The 19,456-nt window shown below is 38.2% G+C and overlaps 1 protein-coding gene across 3 annotated transcripts in view; it reads right to left on the minus strand.

Annotated features, from left to right (window-relative positions):
* SLC44A5 (solute carrier family 44 member 5) overlaps window positions 1-19,456 on the minus strand; it is a 393,104-nt gene that overhangs the window by 61,342 nt on the left and 312,306 nt on the right. For all 3 annotated transcript variants that reach the window (XM_032870125.1, XM_032870124.1, XM_032870123.1), the window contains exon 7: window positions 10,763-10,847. In XM_032870125.1, the coding sequence (XP_032726016.1) occupies window positions 10,763-10,847 (85 nt within the window). The remainder of the gene's footprint in view (window positions 1-10,762; window positions 10,848-19,456) is intronic.

A 19,456-nucleotide genomic window follows, 5' to 3' on the forward strand; every position in this document is an offset into this window, starting at 1 on the left:
TTCATCCATTGAAGGGAATTTTGGTTCTTTCCACAGTTTGGTGACTGTGGCCATTGCTGCTATGAACATTGGGGTACAGGTGGCCCTTCTTTTCACTACATCTGTATCTCTGGGGTTAATACCCAGTAGTGCAATTGCAGGGTCATAGGGTAGCTCTATTTTCAATTTCTTAAGGAATCTCCACACTGTTTTCCAAAGTGGCTGCACCTACTTGCATTCCCACCTATAGTGTAAGAGGGTTCCCCTTTCTCCACATCCCTTCCAACACTTATTGTTTCCTGTGTTGTTAATTTTGGCCATTCTAACTGGTGTAAGGTGGTATCTCAATGTGGTTTTAATTTGAATCTCCCTCATGGCTAATGATGATGAACATTTTTTCATGTGTCTGTTAGCCATTTGTATGTCTTCTTTGGAGAAGTATCTGTTCATGTCTTCTGCCCATTTTTTGATGTGATAATCTGTTTTGTGTGTGTTGAGTTTGAAGAGTTCTTTATAGATCTTGGATATCAGCCCTTTGTCTGTAGTGTCATTTGCAAGTATCTGCTCCCATTGGGTGGGTTGCCTCTTTGTTTTGTTGACTGTTTCCTTTGCTGTGCAGAAGCTTTTGATCTGATGAAGTCCCAAAAGTTCATTTTTTCTTTTGTTTCCTTTGCCTTTGGAGGCATATCTTGAAAGAAATTGCTGTGGCCGATGTCAAAGAGGTTACTGCCTATGTTCTCCTCTAGGATTTTGATAGATTTCCGGACTCACATTGAGGTCTTTTATCCATTTCGAATTTATCTTTGTGTATGCTGTAAGAGAATGTTTGAGTTTCATTCTTCTACACATAGCTGTCCAATTTTCCCAGCACCATTTATTGAAGAGACTGTCTTTTTTCCACTGTATATTTTTTCCTGCATTGTCAAAGATTATTTGGCCATAAAGCTGAGGGTCTGTATCTGGGCTCTCTATTCTGCTTCACTGGTCTATGTGTCTGTTTTTGTGTCAGTATCATCCTGTCTTGGTGATCACAGCTTTGTAGTAAAGCTTGAAATCAGGAAACATGATGCCCCCAGTTTTGTTTTACTTTTTCAACATTTCCTTAACAATTCAGGTTCTCTTCTGGTTCCATACAAATTTTAGGATTGTTTCTTCCAGCTCTTTGAAGACTTCTGTTTGACTTCTTCATTGCCAATTTGGATACCTTTATTTCTCTTTGTTGTCTGATTGCTGTTGCAAGGACTTCTAATACTATGTTGAACAAGAGTGGTGAGAGTGGGCATCCTTGTCATGTTCCTGATCTCAACAGGAAGGCTGTGAGCTTTTTCCCATTGAGGATGATATTTGCTGTGGGTCTTTCAGAGATAGATTTTATAAAGTTAAGGAATGTTCCCTCTATCCCTATACTTTGAAGTGTTTTAATCAGGAACGGATGCTGGATTTTGTCAAATGCTTTTTCTGCATCAATTGAGAGGACCATGTGGTTCTTCTCTCTTCTCTTATTGATTTGTTCTATCACATTGATTGATTTATGAATGTTGAACCATCCTTGTAGCCCAGGGATGAATCCCACCTGGTCATGGTAGATAATCTTTTTAATGTGCTGTTGGATCCTATTAGCTAGGATCTTGTTGAGAATCTTAGCATCCATATTCATCAGTGATATTGGTCTGAATTTCTCCTTTTTGGGGATCTTTGCTGGTTTGGGGATCAGTGTAATCCTGGCTTCATAAAAAGAGTCTGGAAGTTTTATTTCTGTTTCTATTTTTTGAAACAGCTTCAGGAGAATAGGTATTATTTCTTCTTTGGATGTTTGGTAGAATTCTCCAGGGAATCTGTCAGATCTTGGGCTCTTGTTTTTAGGGAGGTTTTGATCACTGCTTCAATCTCGTTACTAGATATTGGTCTATTCAGGTTGTCAATTTCTTCCTGATTCAGTTTTGGAAGTTTATAGTTTTCCAGGAAAGCATCCATTTCATCTAGGTTGCTTAACATATTGGCAAATAACTGCTGATAATAATTTCTGATGATTGTTCTTATTTCCTTGGTGTTAGTTGTGATCTCTCCCTTTGCGTTCATAATTTTGTTAATTTGGGTCCTCTCTCTTTTCTTTTGGATTAGTTTGGCCAGTGGTTTATTGATCTTATTGATTCTTTCAAAAAACCAGCTTCTAGTTTCATTGATGTATTCTACTGTATCTCTAGTTTCTCTCTCATCTATCTCTGCTCTAATCTTGATTATTTCCCTTTTTGTGTGTGGGGTTGTATTAATTTGATTCTCCAGTTGATTCTCCAGTTCTTTAAGGTGTAAAGAGAGTTGGTGTATTCTGGATTTTTCAATTTTTTTGAGGGAGGGTTGAATGGCTATGTATTTCCCCCTTAGGACTGCCTTTGCTGTATCCCATAGGTTTTGGACCAAAGTGTCTTCATTCTCATTGGTTTCCATGAATTGTTTAAGTTCTTCTTTGATTTCCTGGTTGATCCATGCATTCTTAAGCAAGGTGGTCTTTAGCTTCCAGGTATTTGAGTTCCTTCCAAACTTTTCCTTGTGGTTGAGCTCCAGTTTCAAAGCCCTGTGATCTGAGAATATGCAGGGAATAATCTCAGTCCTTTGGTATCGGCTGAGCCCTGATTTGTGACCCAGTATGTGGTCTATTCTGGATAAGGTTCCATGTGCTCTCAAGAAGATTGAGTATTCTGTTGTTTTAAGGTAGAATGTTCTGTATGTATCTATGAGGTCCATCTGGTCCAATGTGTCATTCAATGCGCTTCTTTATTGATTTTCTGCTTGGATGATCTATTAATGAGAGTGGTGTGTTAAGATCCCCTACTATTAATGTATTCATATCAATATGGCTCTTTATCTTAACAGTTGTCTTATGTAGTTGGCTGCTTCCGTATTGGGGGCATAAATATTTACAATTGTTAGATCTTCTTGGTGGATAGACCCTTTAAGAATGATATAGTGTCCTTCTGTATCTCTGAGTTGAGTCTTTAGTTTAAAATCTAATTTATCTGATATAAGAATCCATATCAGATGGATTTTTTCTTTCTACCCCATTTTTTTTCTTTCTTTTTTTTTTTTTTTTTTTTTTTTGAGGCCCATTGGCATGAAAGATGCTTCTCCATCCCTTAAATTTCAGTCTGGATGTATCCTTAGGTTCCAAATGGGTCTCTTGTAGACAACATATGGATGGGTCCTATCATTTTATCCTATTTGGAACCCTGTGCCATTTTATGGGAGCATTTAAGCCATTCATGTTGAAAGTCATTTTGAAAGATAAATTTTTATTGACATCATGTTGCCTGTGAAGTCCTTGTTTCTATAGATTGTCTCTGTAAATTTCTGTTCTATGACACTCTTTGGTTCCTTCTTCTTTTATAGAACCCCCCTTAATATTTCTTGTAGTGCTGGCTTGGTGGTCACATACTCTTTTAAACCTTGCCAGTCTTGGAAGCTCTTTATCTCTCCATATATTTTGAATGTCAGCCTTGATGGATAAAGTATTCTTGGCTGAATGTTCTTCGCATTTAGTGCCCTGAATATGTCTTGCCAGCCCTTTCTGGCTTGTCAGGTTTCTGTGAACATGTCTGATGTTATTCTGATGGACCTGCCTCTGTACATAAGGAATCTCTTCCCCCTATCTGCTCTCAAGAGATCTTGTCTAAAATTATGATTCATCAGTTTCACAATCAAGTGTCTTGAGGTCTTTCTAGATTCATTGATTTGAGGGGTGATCTTCCTGCCTCTAGGACAGGAACACTGGTTACATTCCCCAGATTGGGAAAATTTTCATGGAGAATTTGTTCAAGTATATCTTCTAGTCTTCTTTCTTTCTCCTTCCCCTCAGGGATCCCAATAATTCTGGCTTTGGAACATTTCATGGCATTTATTTCCCTAATTCTGTTTTCAAGGCTTCTAAGCTTTTTGTACCAGGCCTCCTCCTGATCCTTTTTCTCTATCAGTTTGTCCTCTAGATCATTAATTCTATCTTCTGCCTTGGTTACCCGCACCTGAGAGAGTTCCATGTGGGCACTAGCCAGTGGTTTCTAGGACCGGCCAAGAGTCTGAACACTCCCAGCCTGGGCTTGAAAATCTCAGCATGCTATCTCTAGTTGGGATCTCTTGGGAGGTCTGGACTCCAGACAGCAGTCCCAGCAAAGGCTGCCACTGGAAGTGGGCTCCCCGGACCAGTATCGCTTATGGTTTTAGTGGCACAGGGGTGCAGAGACAAGCAGGTGCTTTGGGTGACCCCCGAGACAGTGGCTGGGGATGTGCACCGCCTGTGGGAGGTTGCCCGGCTCAGCGGAGTTTGCAAAAGGGGATTCTGTGTATTCTGGACAACCCAGAGGGAAGCAGACTGAGGCTTCTCTCTGAGATGGAGGTCTGGGTGCAGTTTGCTTTCCATTAAACCTCTGAAAGGTCACAAAAAGCCACTAAAGGGAAAAAAAAAAAACAAAAAAAAACAAAAAAAAACCTCTAGAGAAGAAAAGCCTGAAAAAAACGGTTTCCACAGAGCCTAGCACCTTGATAGGGAGCAGGAGGACTCAACCCAAGCAAGACTGACTGAAAAGCAGCACGGCAGGCCCCTCCTCCAGAAAGCCAGCCAAAAGAACAAGAGGACAACCACCACAGGGTCCCCATAAAACTGTAAAACCCAAATATCAGGGGAAAACAAGATATTAAGCTCCCAGTATTGCCCTAAAACCTGTTATTTCATAGATACAACTTTTATTTTTAATTCGTTCTCACTATTCTTATTCTTTTTAATTTTTTAACCTATTTACCATTACAATGAGAAGTTTAATACAACATATTCCATAATTACCTTTTAACTTGAACTTTTTTCATAAATATAACTGTGTTTTTCTTTTGCTTTTCTATTTTTTTAAATATACATATAGACATAAGCTCCAAGGTAATCCTCTTTCCCTAATCAACACTACCCCTATATATAAATGAGTTTTAATCTCCCTTTATCTCTGGAAAGTTGAGTCCTTTAACAAAGATACCAAGATACACCCAGGAAGAATCAAAATAACCTTCCTTGCCCACACTGAGGATTTATAACCACCCTCTCATCTTTTTCTTCCATCAGTGTTTCTGTGTATTTGTTTTTGTTCTGGTATTATATAAATCTTATCCTAGGGGTTCATTTTGGCTGGGTTCTTTTTCTTTTCTTGTCATTTACTTTTGTCGGTCTTTTTGTTTGTCCATTTTTGTTTGTATACCTTATAAACCTTACCTTTGGGGCCCATTCTGGCTGGGTCTTCTCTTTTTGTTTTCTGTCTGTCTGTCTGTCTCTCTCTCTCTTTTTCATTTTTCTTTCTGTTTGGTAGTGACTTCTGATTGCTCAGAAGCATTCCAGGGTGCACCGTTCTTGGATCATGGTTAATATATTCAGCTACACATCCCCTCAACCACCTCTCACCAAAATGACTAGGAGGAGGAATGCCTAACAGAGGAAAAATTCAGAGACTGTGCCCTCTCCATCAGAGCTATTGGATATGGACATAAACAGTATGTAGGAAAGGGAATTCAGGGTAACAATTATCCAGACAATGGCTAGGTTGGAGAAAACCATTAATGACAGCATGGAATTGATTAAGGCAGAAGTGAAACTGCCCAGGAAGAAGTTCAAACTGCTATCAATGATATCCAATCTAATCTAAATTCTCTAACAGCTGGGTAACCAAGATTCCAGTTTTAAATGGGTAATCAAGGGAGGCCCTAAATAAAAAGGTAACATTTGAGGAAAGATGTGAAGACTATTCATCAAACCATAGTCATTTGGAGAAAAAGTACTCTAGGCAGAGAGAATAGCAAAGTCCAAGGCTCTGAGGCAGGAGCACCCCTGGATCCTTTCACAGACAATAGATGGGTAATATAACCCGAGCGCAGTGAGCAGAGAGAGAGTAACAGCAAATGTAGTCAAAGTTGGACAGACAGTGAAGGATCCTGTAAGGCCACTGTTAAGACTTTGCTTTTAATCTCAGTAACCTGGGAAGTTATGGGGACAAGGCCTAAATGAAGGAGAAACATAAATGTGACATATTTAATAGGATCACACTAGCTGCTGAGTAGAAAAGAGACTGTAAGGGGTAGAAATTAGGGCAAGGATAGAGTCAGAGAGACCAGTCAGAAGGTCATTGAACTAATGTAGATCAGAGATGATGGTTTTTTGAAAAAAAGGAAGAGATGGTGAAAACTAATTTGGTCTAGGCATATTTTGAATGGAGATCAGAGGAATTAGCTGAAGATTCATACATGAGTGCGAGAGAAAAAAAGAGGAACGAAGAATTGATTCCATGGTATCTGGAGTTGACCTTAACTGAAAGAGGGAAGACAGCTACGATGGGAAAATAGCTTTAAGGATAAAGTCAGAGGCTAGGACTTGAGTTTTGGAGATGTTAAATTTGAGATACCAACTAAATATCCATGTAGAGACATTGAACAGGTGGTTGGATATAAAGATGAGGAGATTAGGGAGCAGATTTATCTGGAGATATAAATTAGGGAGGGCAGCATATAGATGATGTTAAAACCATGAGACTAGATGATATCACCAAAAGAGTAAATGTAGATTCTGAAAAGGACTAAGCTTGGTGGTGGGAGGTAACTCCAACATTTACAAGGTGTTGGAAAGACGAAGAAAAACCAGCAAAGGAGACTAACGAGGAGTATCCAGAGAGTTGGGAGGAATCCTAGAAGCATATTGTGTCCTAAAAGCCAAGTCAAGAAAGTGTTTTAAGGAGGACAGCTTGAATGAACAATGCTGTTAGATCAAGTAAATGTGAAAATGAGAATTAGCCATTCGTTTAATAATACAGAGTTCAATGGTATCACTTGGAAAAAAATGGAGTAGGAATAAAAGTCTGAATGAGAATAGAGGATTTAGATTCATTGAGTAGAGACTATTGTTTTGAGGACTTTCGCAAAAAAGAGGTACAGAGATATGAAGCAGTACCTGGAAGGTGGGGTGTGTGGGATCAAGGAGAGAATTCTTTGAGACAGAAGAAATAACAGCACATTTGTATACTGATGGAGATGATTTAGTAGAGAAGGAAAAATGGTAATTAAAAAAATCCAAGAAACAGAAAATTTCTGGAGTGCTGTGCTTGAATGTGTGAGATATAATGCACAAACGGATAGGCTGACCTTAGGAGCACAGGCAGTTCATCCACGTTATGACAGGAAAAGCTGAACAAATAAATGAACACAAATGATGTCAGGTAGGCAAGAGGATATTACTGTAGGAGCTTTTAAAAGTTGTCTTCTGAACGCTTACACTTTCTCAGTGAAATAAGAAGAAAAGTCAGAGGCTGACAAAGAGATTGACACAGAGTTCTTAGAGGTTTAAGAGGAAAAGGTGTGAAATTGTTTTCTAGAAGGCTAGGCTAGTGAATAGACAAGGGGTTTGTAGCATGGTTGTGGGATAACACTAAGGGCCCACTGAGATTAGTGGTTCTGAAGTGAAAGAACTATTATATATGTTTTCTCCAACAATTCACAGCTGCCTGCATTCAGGCATAGAATAGGCAGAGAGTTGCACTTAGCTAGGGATGAAGTTTTGTAAGGAAGTACAACTACTTGGGAGAGGGCAAAGGAATTGAGGGTTTACATAAGGGAATGAATTTAAAGAGGGGTCATGAAATCTAAGTCAGACAGAGATGGAAATGAAAACATGAGGGAACTAAGGGATACTGTGAAGGGGTTAACATAAGGGATTTGTAGGTCCCAGTGAAGTAGAAGCATTGTAATTGGAATGTTAGAGGGACTGAGATGGTCAGATATAGAGATGTTTGAAATTGAGATTATGAAGGGTGGTAACTATTGGTATGAAGAGTTCAAAGATTTAATCTTGGGAGTGGGTGGCTGTGATAGAAAAACGAAGTCTTGTGGTAGAGGTAGTCACAGAACTAAGATGCCAATATCTCAAGTTAGCTTTTGTCTCAGCAGGAAATAAGATATCAAAATTCTTTGAGAGAGATGAGGAAGAGAGCAATCAAGCAGATTTACAACTAGATCAGAGAAGATCTTTGGGTGTGGTTTACTAGTATATGGAGCAAAGAGGAAGCAAATAAGGTAGAAGCCTATTACATTTTTGAGGCAGTTATGCTGCCAAAGAATTCATGACCTAATCTGAAAAGGCCTTTGACTGTTAAAATAATCTCTGAGGTGCTAAATTTGCACAACAGGAAGGGAGCTTCAAAGTTCTATGGCCCTCAAAAGAGCATATATCTCCAATGCTCAGCAATGATGTGGTCTGAGGATAGCAGACAGGAAATAACCTTCCAAGTAGTTGAGTAAAGGACCATAGGATGAAATGGGGAATATAATGCAGGTTGAATAAGAATGTTTTCCAGTGCCATGCACCAGAAACCACGGTGCATTTATCACTCCTCCTTTTCTGATCTGGAGTTGTATTCTAATAGTCCTAGCCTCATTCCCCATTGTGCATTCAATGTAAAGACCTTATAGAGGACTTATCACCCAGAGATCCTTGGACTTTGGGTCAAAGACAGTACTACGTGGGATGCTGGGTTATCTCCCTTGGGAAGAAGAGCACTCTGGAGGACAGAGGGATAGACTATGGAAGACCCAACTAACTGCCCATTGAAGTCTGTGCTTTATCCCACAGTGGCATTCCTTTAGTCCTTCCTTCTTGCATCTAGGTGTGAACATATAAAAATAATAAGCATGTTGTTTAAGTAGAAATGCAATGCAAGAACACTTCTAAACCAAGGCTTTTAAGAGCAGAGATGCTCAAATAGCCAGAGGAATGTTGAAAAAGAAAGCCAAAGTTGGTGGCATCACAATTCCAGACTTCAAACTCTATGATAAAGCTGCCATCATCAAGACAGTATGGTACTGGCATTAAAACAGACACATGGATCAATGCAACAGAATAGAAAGCCCAGAAATAGACCCTCAACTCTATGGTCAACTAATCTTTGACAAAGCAGGAAAGAATGTCCAATGGAAAAAAGAGAGTCTCTGCAACAAATGGTGTTGGGAACATTGGACAGCCACATGGAGAAGAATGAAACTGGACCATTTCCTTACACCACACATGAAAATAGACTCAAAATGGATGAAGGACCTCAGTGTGAGAAAGGAATCTATCAAAATCCTTGAGGAGAACACAGCAATCTCTTCAACTCAGCTGCAGCAAATTCTTCCTAGGAACATCGCCAAAGGCAAGGGAAGCAAGGGAAAAAATGAACTATTGGAACTTCATCAGGATCCAAAGCTTCTGCACAGCAAAGGAAACAGTTAACAAAACCAAAAGACAACTGACAGAATGGGAGAAGATATTTGCAAACAACATATCAGATAAAGGGCTAGAATTCAAAATCTATAAAGAACTTATCAAACTCACCCAAAGAACAAATAATCCAATCAAGAAATGGGGAGAGGACATGAACAGACATTTCTGCAAAGAAGACATCCAGATGGCCAACATACTGTGTGACACATGTGACACATGAAAAAGTACTCCACATCACTCGGCATCAGGGACATACAAATCAAAACCACAATGAAATACCACCTCACACCAGTCAGAAAGGCTAAAATTAACAAGTCAGGAAATGATAGATGCTGGCGAGCATGTGGAGAAAGGGGAACCCTCCTACTCCGTTGGTGGGAATGTAAGCTGGTGCAGCCACTCTGGAAAACAGCATGGAGGTTCCTCAAAAAGTTGAAAATACCTACTACTACTGGGTATTTACCCCAAAGATACAAACGTAGTGATCCAAAGGGGCACGTGCACCTGAATGTTTATAGCAGCAATGTCCACAATAGCCAAACTATGGAAAGAACCTAGATGTCCATTGACAGATGAATGGATAAAGAGGTATATATATACAATGGAATACTACGCAGCCATCAAAGGAAATGAAATCTTGCCGTTTGCGACAACATGGATGGAACTAGAGGGTATCATGCTTAGTGAAATAAGTCAATCAGAGAAAGATTGTTATCATACGATTTCCCTGATATGAGGAAGTTGAGAGGCAACGTTGCGGGTTTGGGGGGTAAGAAGGGAATAAATGAAACAAGATGGGATCGGGAGGGAGACAAACCATAAGAGACTCTTAATCTCACAAAACAAACTGAGGGTTGCTGGGGGGAGGGAGGGAGGGAGGGAGGGAGAGCGTTGTTGGGTTATGGACATTGGGGAAGGTATGTGCTATGGTGAGTACGGTGATGTGTGTAAACCTGGCGATTCACAGACCTGTACCCCTGGGGCTAATAATACATTATATGTTAATAAAAAAATAAAAACTTAAAAAACAGCAGGGATGCTTATTTGTGTTATGTTTCCTTCTGACAGGTAGATACAGATGATAAGGACTTAAGGCAGAGTCACCAGGTGAAAGGAGTTTGGAGAAGAGCTGCCCACTGACCACAAACACCAGCCTTATACTGTAACATGACCAGAAATAAACTTTATTGTGTTAAGACCCTTAAGAAACTCAAGTTTATTCATTATACTAGCTAGCTTTGCTCTTCCTAATACTGACCTTGAGAAAAAAATGCCACTTCTCAGGACAGCAGTTTGTTCATTTTATAAAATTAGGTGGTCAAACAAAATCTTGTGATACTACAATAATTAATCCTGCCTTATTTTGATGGTATATGAACAAATATGTGCTCATGCTGATGTCTTCCCACCTTCCATAAATTTATCATTAACTATACACACTCAGGACTCAAATGGAATTGCTTATTCTTTTATCCAAGAATGTTCAAAATTGAAACACATTTTCTGCCTTACCTGTGTAGTAGGGCACTGTAGGTTTACCACCACGGAAGGACTGGTACAGCTGAACAAGTTAAAGTAAAACAAAATGGTCTTGTTCCTGTTAAGAAAACAGCATAAAATAATCTTTTTAGTGACTGTGGAAATAGTCTATATCATTTCAGACCCTGTACACCTTTAATATAATGACCTTAAAAATTTGGCTTCATTTTCCCCAGATAGCTACAACTCCCCTTTAAGCTGCCTAACATTCAAAACTTTTTGTAATAATAAAAAATTGAAATAATGAAGTTGTCCATCAACAGTAGATTAGTTACAGAATTTTATGTCCACAAAGAAGACTATATTACCATTGAAAATAATATTGAAGAAAATGTTTAACAGATGGGTAAATTCACAATACATTAATTTTAGGAAGCAGGTCACTAAAAAGTATTACAATATAATTAGATTTTAGTTTTTCAAAAACATATGTAGAAACAAATTAATATATATGAATAGCAGGATAATATGTTTAGTTAATTTTTGTACCTTTATGGATTTTCTAAAATAAAGGTATCACTTTGGTAAACTAAAAAAAGATAAATAAATTCAGTGAGATGTTCTTTTTAAAATTGTGGGCAGTAGCATAATAATGAGGCAGGGTGATATTCACTATCACTAGCATTGAGTGGAGTAGTAATCTGCCATTTAGCAATCCATGATTCTCCTTTGAATCTCAATTTCATCTGTACAATGGGATATAATACCAGCCCTACTAACTTAACAGTTGTGTTGGAAGGACATAAGAGAATATGTAGTGAACTCAAGACAAGTGGCTGTCCAACTCCAATATGTATTTCTAAAATTTGAAGTCTTTGTTGAAAATCGTGATTCCTGACTCTTCCTTAACCCTTGAGAGCCAAATCTCAGAATTTTGGAATTCACATTTTTTTCCCCTATTCTCCCCAGTGGATTTATTTTTCTAATTTTTATGTAAATTCGAATAGCCAACATATAGTATATCATTAGTTTCCGATGTAGAGTTCAATAATTCATCAGTTGTAACACCCAGTGCTCATCACAACATGTGCCCTCCCTAATGCCCAACACCTAGTTAGCCCATCCTCCAACCCCTTCCCTCCAGCAACCCTCAGTTTGTTTCCTATAGCTTAGAGTCTCTCATAGTTTTTCTCCCTCTGATTACTTCCCATTCAGTTTTCCTTCACTTCCTCTATGATCCTCTATGCTCCTTCTTATATTCCACATATGAGTGAAACCATATAATTGTCTTTTCTCTGACTTACTTCGCTCAGCCTAACACCCTCCAGTTCCAACCACATCATGTAAATGGTGGTATTCATCCTTTCTGATGGCTGAGTAATATTCCCGTGTGTGTGTGTGTGTGTGTGTCCATGCGTGCGTGCGTGTGTGCATGTGTGTGTATACACATCTTTTTTTATCCATTCATCTGTCAATGAACATTCTCAGCTCTTTCCATAGTTCAGCTATTGTGGACTTCTATAAAATTGGGGTACAGGTGCCCCTTCAGATCACTATATTTGTATCTCTGGGGCAAATACCTAGTAGTACAATTGCTGGGTCTCAGGCAGATCTATTTTTAACTTCTTGAGGAACATCCATACTGTTTTCCAGAGTGGCTGTACCAGCATGCATTCCCACCAACAGTGTAGGAGGGTCCCCCTTTCTCCACATCCTTGACAACATTTGTTGTTTCCTGACTTAATTTTAGCCATTCTGAGTGTGTGACCCAGTATGTGTGAGGTAGTATCTCATTGTGGTTTTGATTTGTTATTCCCTGAAGCCAAATCATGTTGAACACTTTTTCATGTGTCTGTTGGCTATTTGTAGGTCTTCTTTGGAGAAATGTCTGTTCAGTCTTCTGCCCATTTCTTGATGGATTATTTGTTTTTTGGGTGTTGAGTTTGATAAGTTCTTTATAGATCTTGGATACTAGCCCTTTATCTGATTTGTCATTTGCAAATTGATTTGCAAATCAATTATTTGATTTGTCATTTATAAATATCTATATTACTTAATATTAATGTAGTATACCACACTGATTGATTTGCAGATGTTGAAACACCCTTGCAGCCCAGGAATAAATCTCTCTTGGTCTTGGTGACCAAGACCTTTTAATGTACTGTTGGATCCTATGGGCTACTATCTTGGTGAATATTTTGGCATCCGTGTTCATCAGGGACATGTCTGTAATTCTTTTCAGTGGGGTCTTTGGTTTTGGGATCAGGGTAATACTGACCTCATAGAATTTGGAAGTTGTCTTTCCATTTCTGTTTTTTGAAAAAGCTTCAGAATAATGGGTATTAATTCTTCTTTAAATGCTTGGTAGAATTCCCCTGGGAAGCCATCCGGCCCTGGCCTCTTGTTTGTTGGGAGACTTTTTTATTACTGCTTCAATTTCCTTACTAGTTATGGGTCTGCTCATGTTTTCAGTTTCTTCCTGGTTCAGTTTATACATCTCTAGGAATACACCCATTTCTTCCAGGTTTCCTATTTTTTTGGTGTATTGTTGTTCATAATATGTTCTTATAATTGTCTATTTCCTTGGCATTGGTCATGATTTCTCCTCTTTCATTCATGATTTTATTAATTTGGGCTTTTTTTTAATTTAATTTAATTTTTTTAATTTTATTTTTTATAAACATATATTTTTTCCCCAGGGGTACAGGTCTGTGAATTGCCAGGTTTACACACTTCACAGCACTCACCATAGCACATACCCTCCCCAATGTCCATAACCCCACCCCCCCAACCGCCCTCCCCCCAGCAACCCTCAGTTTGTTTTGTGAGATTAAGAGTCACTTATGGTTTATCTCCCTCCCAATCCCATCTTGCTTCATTTACTCTTCTCCTACCCCCTTAACCCCCCATGTTGCATCTCCTCTCCGTCATATCAGGGAGATCATATGATAATTGTCTTTCTCCGATTGACTTATTTCGCTAAGCATGATACCCTCTAGTTTCATCCACGTCGTCGCAAATGACAAGATTTCATTTCTTTTGATGGCTGCATAGTATTCCATTGTGTATATATACCACATCTTCTTTATCCAATCGTCTGTTGATGGACATCTAGGTTCTTTCCATAGTTTGGCTATTGTAGACATTGCTGCTATAAACCTTCGGGTGCACGTGCCCCTTCGGATCACTACGTTTGTATCTTTAGGGTAAATACCCAGCAGTGCAATTGCTGGGTCATAGGGTAGTTCTATTTTCAACATTTTGAGGAACCTCCATGCTGTTTTCCAGAGTGGTTGCACCAGCTTGCATTCCCACCAACAGTGTAGGAGGGTTCCCCTTTCTCCGCATCCTCGCCAGCATCTGTCATTTCCTGACTTGTTAATTTTAGCCATTCTGACTGGTGTGAGGTGGTATCTCATTGTGGTTTTGATTTGTATTTCCCTGATGCCGAGTGATATGGAGCACTTTTTCATGTGTCTGTTGGCCATCTGGATGTCTTCTTTGCAGAAATGTCTGTTCATGTCCTCTCCCCATTTCTTGATTGGATTATTTGTTCTTTGGGTGTTGAGTTTGCTAAGTTCTTTATAGATTCTGGACACTAGTAATTTGGGCTTTTTTTTCCTTTTTGATAAGTCTGGCTAGGGGTTTATCAATCTTATTAATTCTTTCAAAAAACCAGCTTCTATTTTCATTGATCTGTTCTACTGCTCCTTTGGTTTTAATTTGATTGATTTCTGTTCCAATCTTTATTATTATATATCTAATTATTATATATCTATATATATATCTATATATATAGATATCTATATATATAAAATTATATATCTAATTATTATATATCTAATCTTTATTATATATTATATAGTAACCATCTCTGGCTAGATTTAGGCTCTATTTGCTGTTCTTTCTCCAGCTCCTTTAGGTGTAAGGTTAGCTTGTGTATTTCATACTTTTCTAATTTCTTGAGAAAGGCTTGTATTGCTATGTACTTCCTCTCTTTGGACCACCTTTGCAGTATCCCAATGATTTTGAACAGGTTTTTTTGTTTGTTTGTTTTAATTTTCATTTGTTTCCATGAATTTTTTAAATTCTTTAATTTCCTGGTTGACCCATGCATTCTTTGATAGGATGTACTTTAACCTCCAAGTATTTGAGTTCCTTCCAAATTTCCTCTTGTGATTGAATTCAAGTTTCAAAGCCCTGTGGCTTAAAAATATGCAAGGAATAATCTCAATCTTTCATTGCCTGTTGAGACCTGATTTGTGACCCAATATGTGATCTATTCTGGAGAATGTTCCATGTGCCCTCAGAAAGAATGTGTATTCTGTTGCTTTAGGATGGAATGCTCTGTATATATCTGTGAAGTCCATCTGGTCCAGTGTGTCATTCAAAGCCCTTGTTTCCTTGTTGATCTGCTTAGATGATCTGTGGGGTGTTAAAATCCCCTATTATTGTATTATTATCAATGTGTTTAATTTTGTTATTAATTGGTTGATAGAATTGGCTGCTCACATGTTGGGCACATAAATATTTATAATTATTAGATCTTCTTGTTGGATAGACACTTTAAGTATGATATAGTATCCCTCGTCATCCCTTACTACAGTCTTTGATTTAAAATCTAGTTTGTCTAACATTAGGATTGAAATCCTAGCTTTCTTTTGATGTCCATTAGCATAATGAATACTTCACTCTCTTTCAGTCTGGAGGGGTCTTCAGGTCTAAAATGAGTCTCCTAGAGACAGCATATCAATGGGTTTTGCTTTTTTATTCAGTCTAATACCCTGTGTTTTTTGATTGGAGCATTTAGCCCATTTACATTCAGAGTAACTATTGAAATATATGAATTTAGTGCCATTGTATTACCTGTAAAATCACTGCTTCTGTGTATTGTCTTTATTCCTTTCTGGTCAATGTTAATTCTGGGCTCTCTCTTCACTTGAGAGGTCCCTTCTAATATTTCTTACAGGGCTGGTTTAATGATCACAAATTCTTTTAGTTTCTGTTTGTCCTAAAAGCTCTTTAGCTATCCTTCCATTCTGAATGACAGCCTTGCTGGATAAAGTATTCTTGGCTTTATATTTGTCTCATTTAGTACCCTGAACATATCATGTCAGCCTTTTCTAGCCTGCCTAATATCTGTGGATAAGTTTTTTGGGGGGGTGTAATGTTTCTCTCCTAGTAGGTTAAGGACCTCTTGTCTCAAGCTGCTTTCAAGATTTTCTCTTTATCTCTGAAATTTGCAAGCTTCACTGTTATTTGTCAGGGTGCTGATCTATATTTATTGATTTTAAGGGAGATTCTCTGTGCCTCCTGGACGTGAATGCCTATATCCTTCCCCAAATTAGAGATGTTCTCAGCTATAATTTGCTCAAAGATACCTACCTTCTGCCCCTCTCTTCTTCCTCTGGAACACCAATAATTTTAATCCTGTTTTGCTTTATATTATCACTGATCTCTTGAATCTTGCCCTCATGGTCCAGTATTTGCTTGCTCAGTAATTCTCTTGCTCAGTTTCTTTATTCTCCAAAATTTTATCTTCTATATCACTTATTCTCTCTTCTGTCTTATTTATCCTAGCAGAAAGAGCCTCCATTGTTGATTGCATCCCAGCATCAACCTTTTTAATTTCAATCTGATTAGGTCTTAATTCTTTTATTTCTCCAGAAAGGGATTCTCTTATGTCTTCTGTGCTTTTTTAAAGCCCAACTAGTGTCCTTATAATCATTGTTCTTAATTCTAGCTCTGACATTTTACCAATATCCATATTTATTAAGTCTATTACAGTGATTACTTCTTCTTGTTCTTTTTTTCTGGGAATTTTTCCTTCTGCTCATTTTGTCTAGAGAAAAAAAATAGATGAACAAGAGAACAAAAAAGAAATAAAAAATAAAAATATCAACCACGACCCCAGTAAAATATACACTAGGCAAATCAGAAGAGATTAAAAAGCAAAAAAGAAAAGAAAAAAAGGTGGGAGTAGAGACTATAATCAAACAGGTAGAACAGGATGCTACCCTTGGTCCTGGATATACTTTTGTCTGTTTGTTAGAAGACACTTGATCCCAAAACTGTAAAGGAAGGAAGGAAGGAAGGAAGGAAAGAAGGAAGAAAGAACACACACACACACACACACACACACACACAAAATTGAATACAGTGAAAGGAAGCCAGAAATGAAGAATATATCTATAAAATGTATATATAAAAATGAAAATTGAAAAAAGACATAAGGAGTTGATAAAAGAAACTAGTTGAAAAGGAAAAACAGAGAAAGGGCTGGCAAGATGTATTCAGGGCACTAAATGAGAAGAACATGCAGCCAAGAATACTTTATCCAGCAAGACTGACATTCAAAATGGATGAAGAGATAAACAGCTTCCAAGACCAGCAAGGTTTAAAAGAGTATGTGACCACCAAGCCAACACTGCAGGAAATATTAAGGGGGGGTTCTATAAAAGAGGAAAAATTCCAAGAATATCATTGAACAGAAATATATGGAGACAATCTATAGAAACAAAGACTTCACAGGTAACATGATGTCAATAAAAACGTATCTCTCAATAATCACTCTCAATGTGAATGGCCTAAATGCGCCCATAAAATGACACAGGGTTGCAGATTGGATAAAACGACGGGACCCATCCATATGTTGTCTACAAGAGACCCATTTCGAACCTAAGGATACACCCAGACTGAAAGTGAAGGGATGGAGAAGCATCTTTCATGCCAATGGGCCTCAAAAGAAGGCTGGGGTAGCAATTCTCATATCAGGTAAATTAGATTTTAAACTAAAGACTCAACTCAGAGATACAGAAGGACACTACATCATTCTTAAAGGGGCTATCCACCAAGAAGATCTAACAATTGTAAATATTTATGCCCCCAATACGGGAACAGCCAACTGCATAGGACAACTGTTAATCAAGATAAAGAGTCATATTGATATGAATACATTAATAGTAGGAGATCTTAACACACCACTCTCATTAATAGATCATCCAAGTAGAAAATCAATAAAGAAACAAGAGCATTGAATGACACATTGGACCAGATGGACCTCATAGATATAAACAGAACATTCCACCCTAAAACAACAGAATACTCATTCCTCTCGAGAGCACATGGAACCTTCTCCAGAATAGACCATACACTGGGTCACAAATCAGGACTCAACCAATACCAAAGGACTGAGATTATTCCCTGCATATTCTCAGATCACAGGGCTTTGAAACTGGAGCACAACCACAAGGAAAAGTTTGGAAGGAACTCAAATACCTGGAAGCTAAAGACCACCTTGCTTAAGAATGCATGGATCAACCAGGAGATCAAAGAAGAACTTAAACAATTCATGGAAACCAATGAGAATGAAGACACTTTGGTCCAAAACCTATGGGATACAGCAAAGGCAGTCCTAAGGGGGAAATACATAGCCATTCAACCCTCCCTCAAAAAAAACTGAAAAATCCAGAATACACCAGCTGTCTCTATACCTTAAAGAACTGGAGAATCAATAACAAATTAAGCCAACTCCACACACAAGAAGGGAAATAATCAAGATTAGAGCAGAGATCAATGAGATAGAAACTAGAGATACAATAGAACACATCAATGAAACTAGAAGCTGGTTTTTTGAAAGAATCAATAAGATCAATAAACCACTGGCCAAACTAATCCAAAAGAAAAGAGAGAAAGCCCAAATTAATAAAATTATGAATGGAAAGGGAGAGATCACAACTAATACCAAGGAAGTAGAAATAATCATCAGAAGTTATTATCAACAGTTATATGCCAATAAGCTAAGCAACCTAGATGAAATGGATGCCGTCCTGGAAAACTATAAACTCCCAAAATTGAACCAGGAAGAAATTGACAACCTGAATAGACCTATATCTAGGAACGAGATTGAAGCAGTGATCAAAAACCTCCCAAAAAACAAGAGCCCAGGACCTGATGGATTCCCTGGGGATTTCTACCAAACTTTCAAAGAAGAAATACCACCAATTCTCCTGAAGCTGTTTCAAAAAACTGAAGCAGAAGGAAAACTTCCAGACTCTTTTTATGAAGCCAGCATTACCCTGATCCCCAAGCCAGGCAAAGACCCTATCAAAAAGGAGAATTTCAGACCAATATCACTGATGAATATGGATGCTAAGATTCTCAACAAGATCCTAGCTAATAGGATCCAACAGCACATTAAAAAGATTATCCACCATGACCAGGTGGGATTCATCCCTGGGTTACAAGGATGGTTCAACATTCGCAAATCAATCAATGTGATAGAACAAATTAATAAGAGAGAATAACTACATGGTCCTCTCAATTGATGCAGAAAAAGCATTTGACAAAATCCAGCATCCGTTCCTGATTAAAACGCTTCAAAGTATAGGGATAGAGGGAACATTCCTGAACTTCATAAAATCTATCTATGAAAGACCCACAGCAAATATCATCCTCAATGGGAAAAAGCTCACAGCCTTCCCGTTGAAATCAGGAACATGACAAGGATACCCACTCTCACCACACTTGTTCAAAATAGTATTAGAAGTCCTAGCAACAGCAATCAGACAACAAAGAGAAATAAAAGGTATCCATGTTGGCAATGAAGAAGTCAAACTTTCTTCGCAGATGACATGATACTTTATATGGAAAACCCAAAGGACTCCACCCCCAAACTACTATAACTCATATAGCAATTCAGTAATGTGGCAGGATACAAAGTCAATG

Source organism: Lontra canadensis, unplaced genomic scaffold, assembly GCF_010015895.1.
Source record: "Lontra canadensis isolate GAN:19392208 unplaced genomic scaffold, GSC_riverotter_1.0 scaffold40, whole genome shotgun sequence".
In the NCBI taxonomy this organism is placed as follows: domain Eukaryota; kingdom Metazoa; phylum Chordata; class Mammalia; order Carnivora; family Mustelidae; genus Lontra; species Lontra canadensis.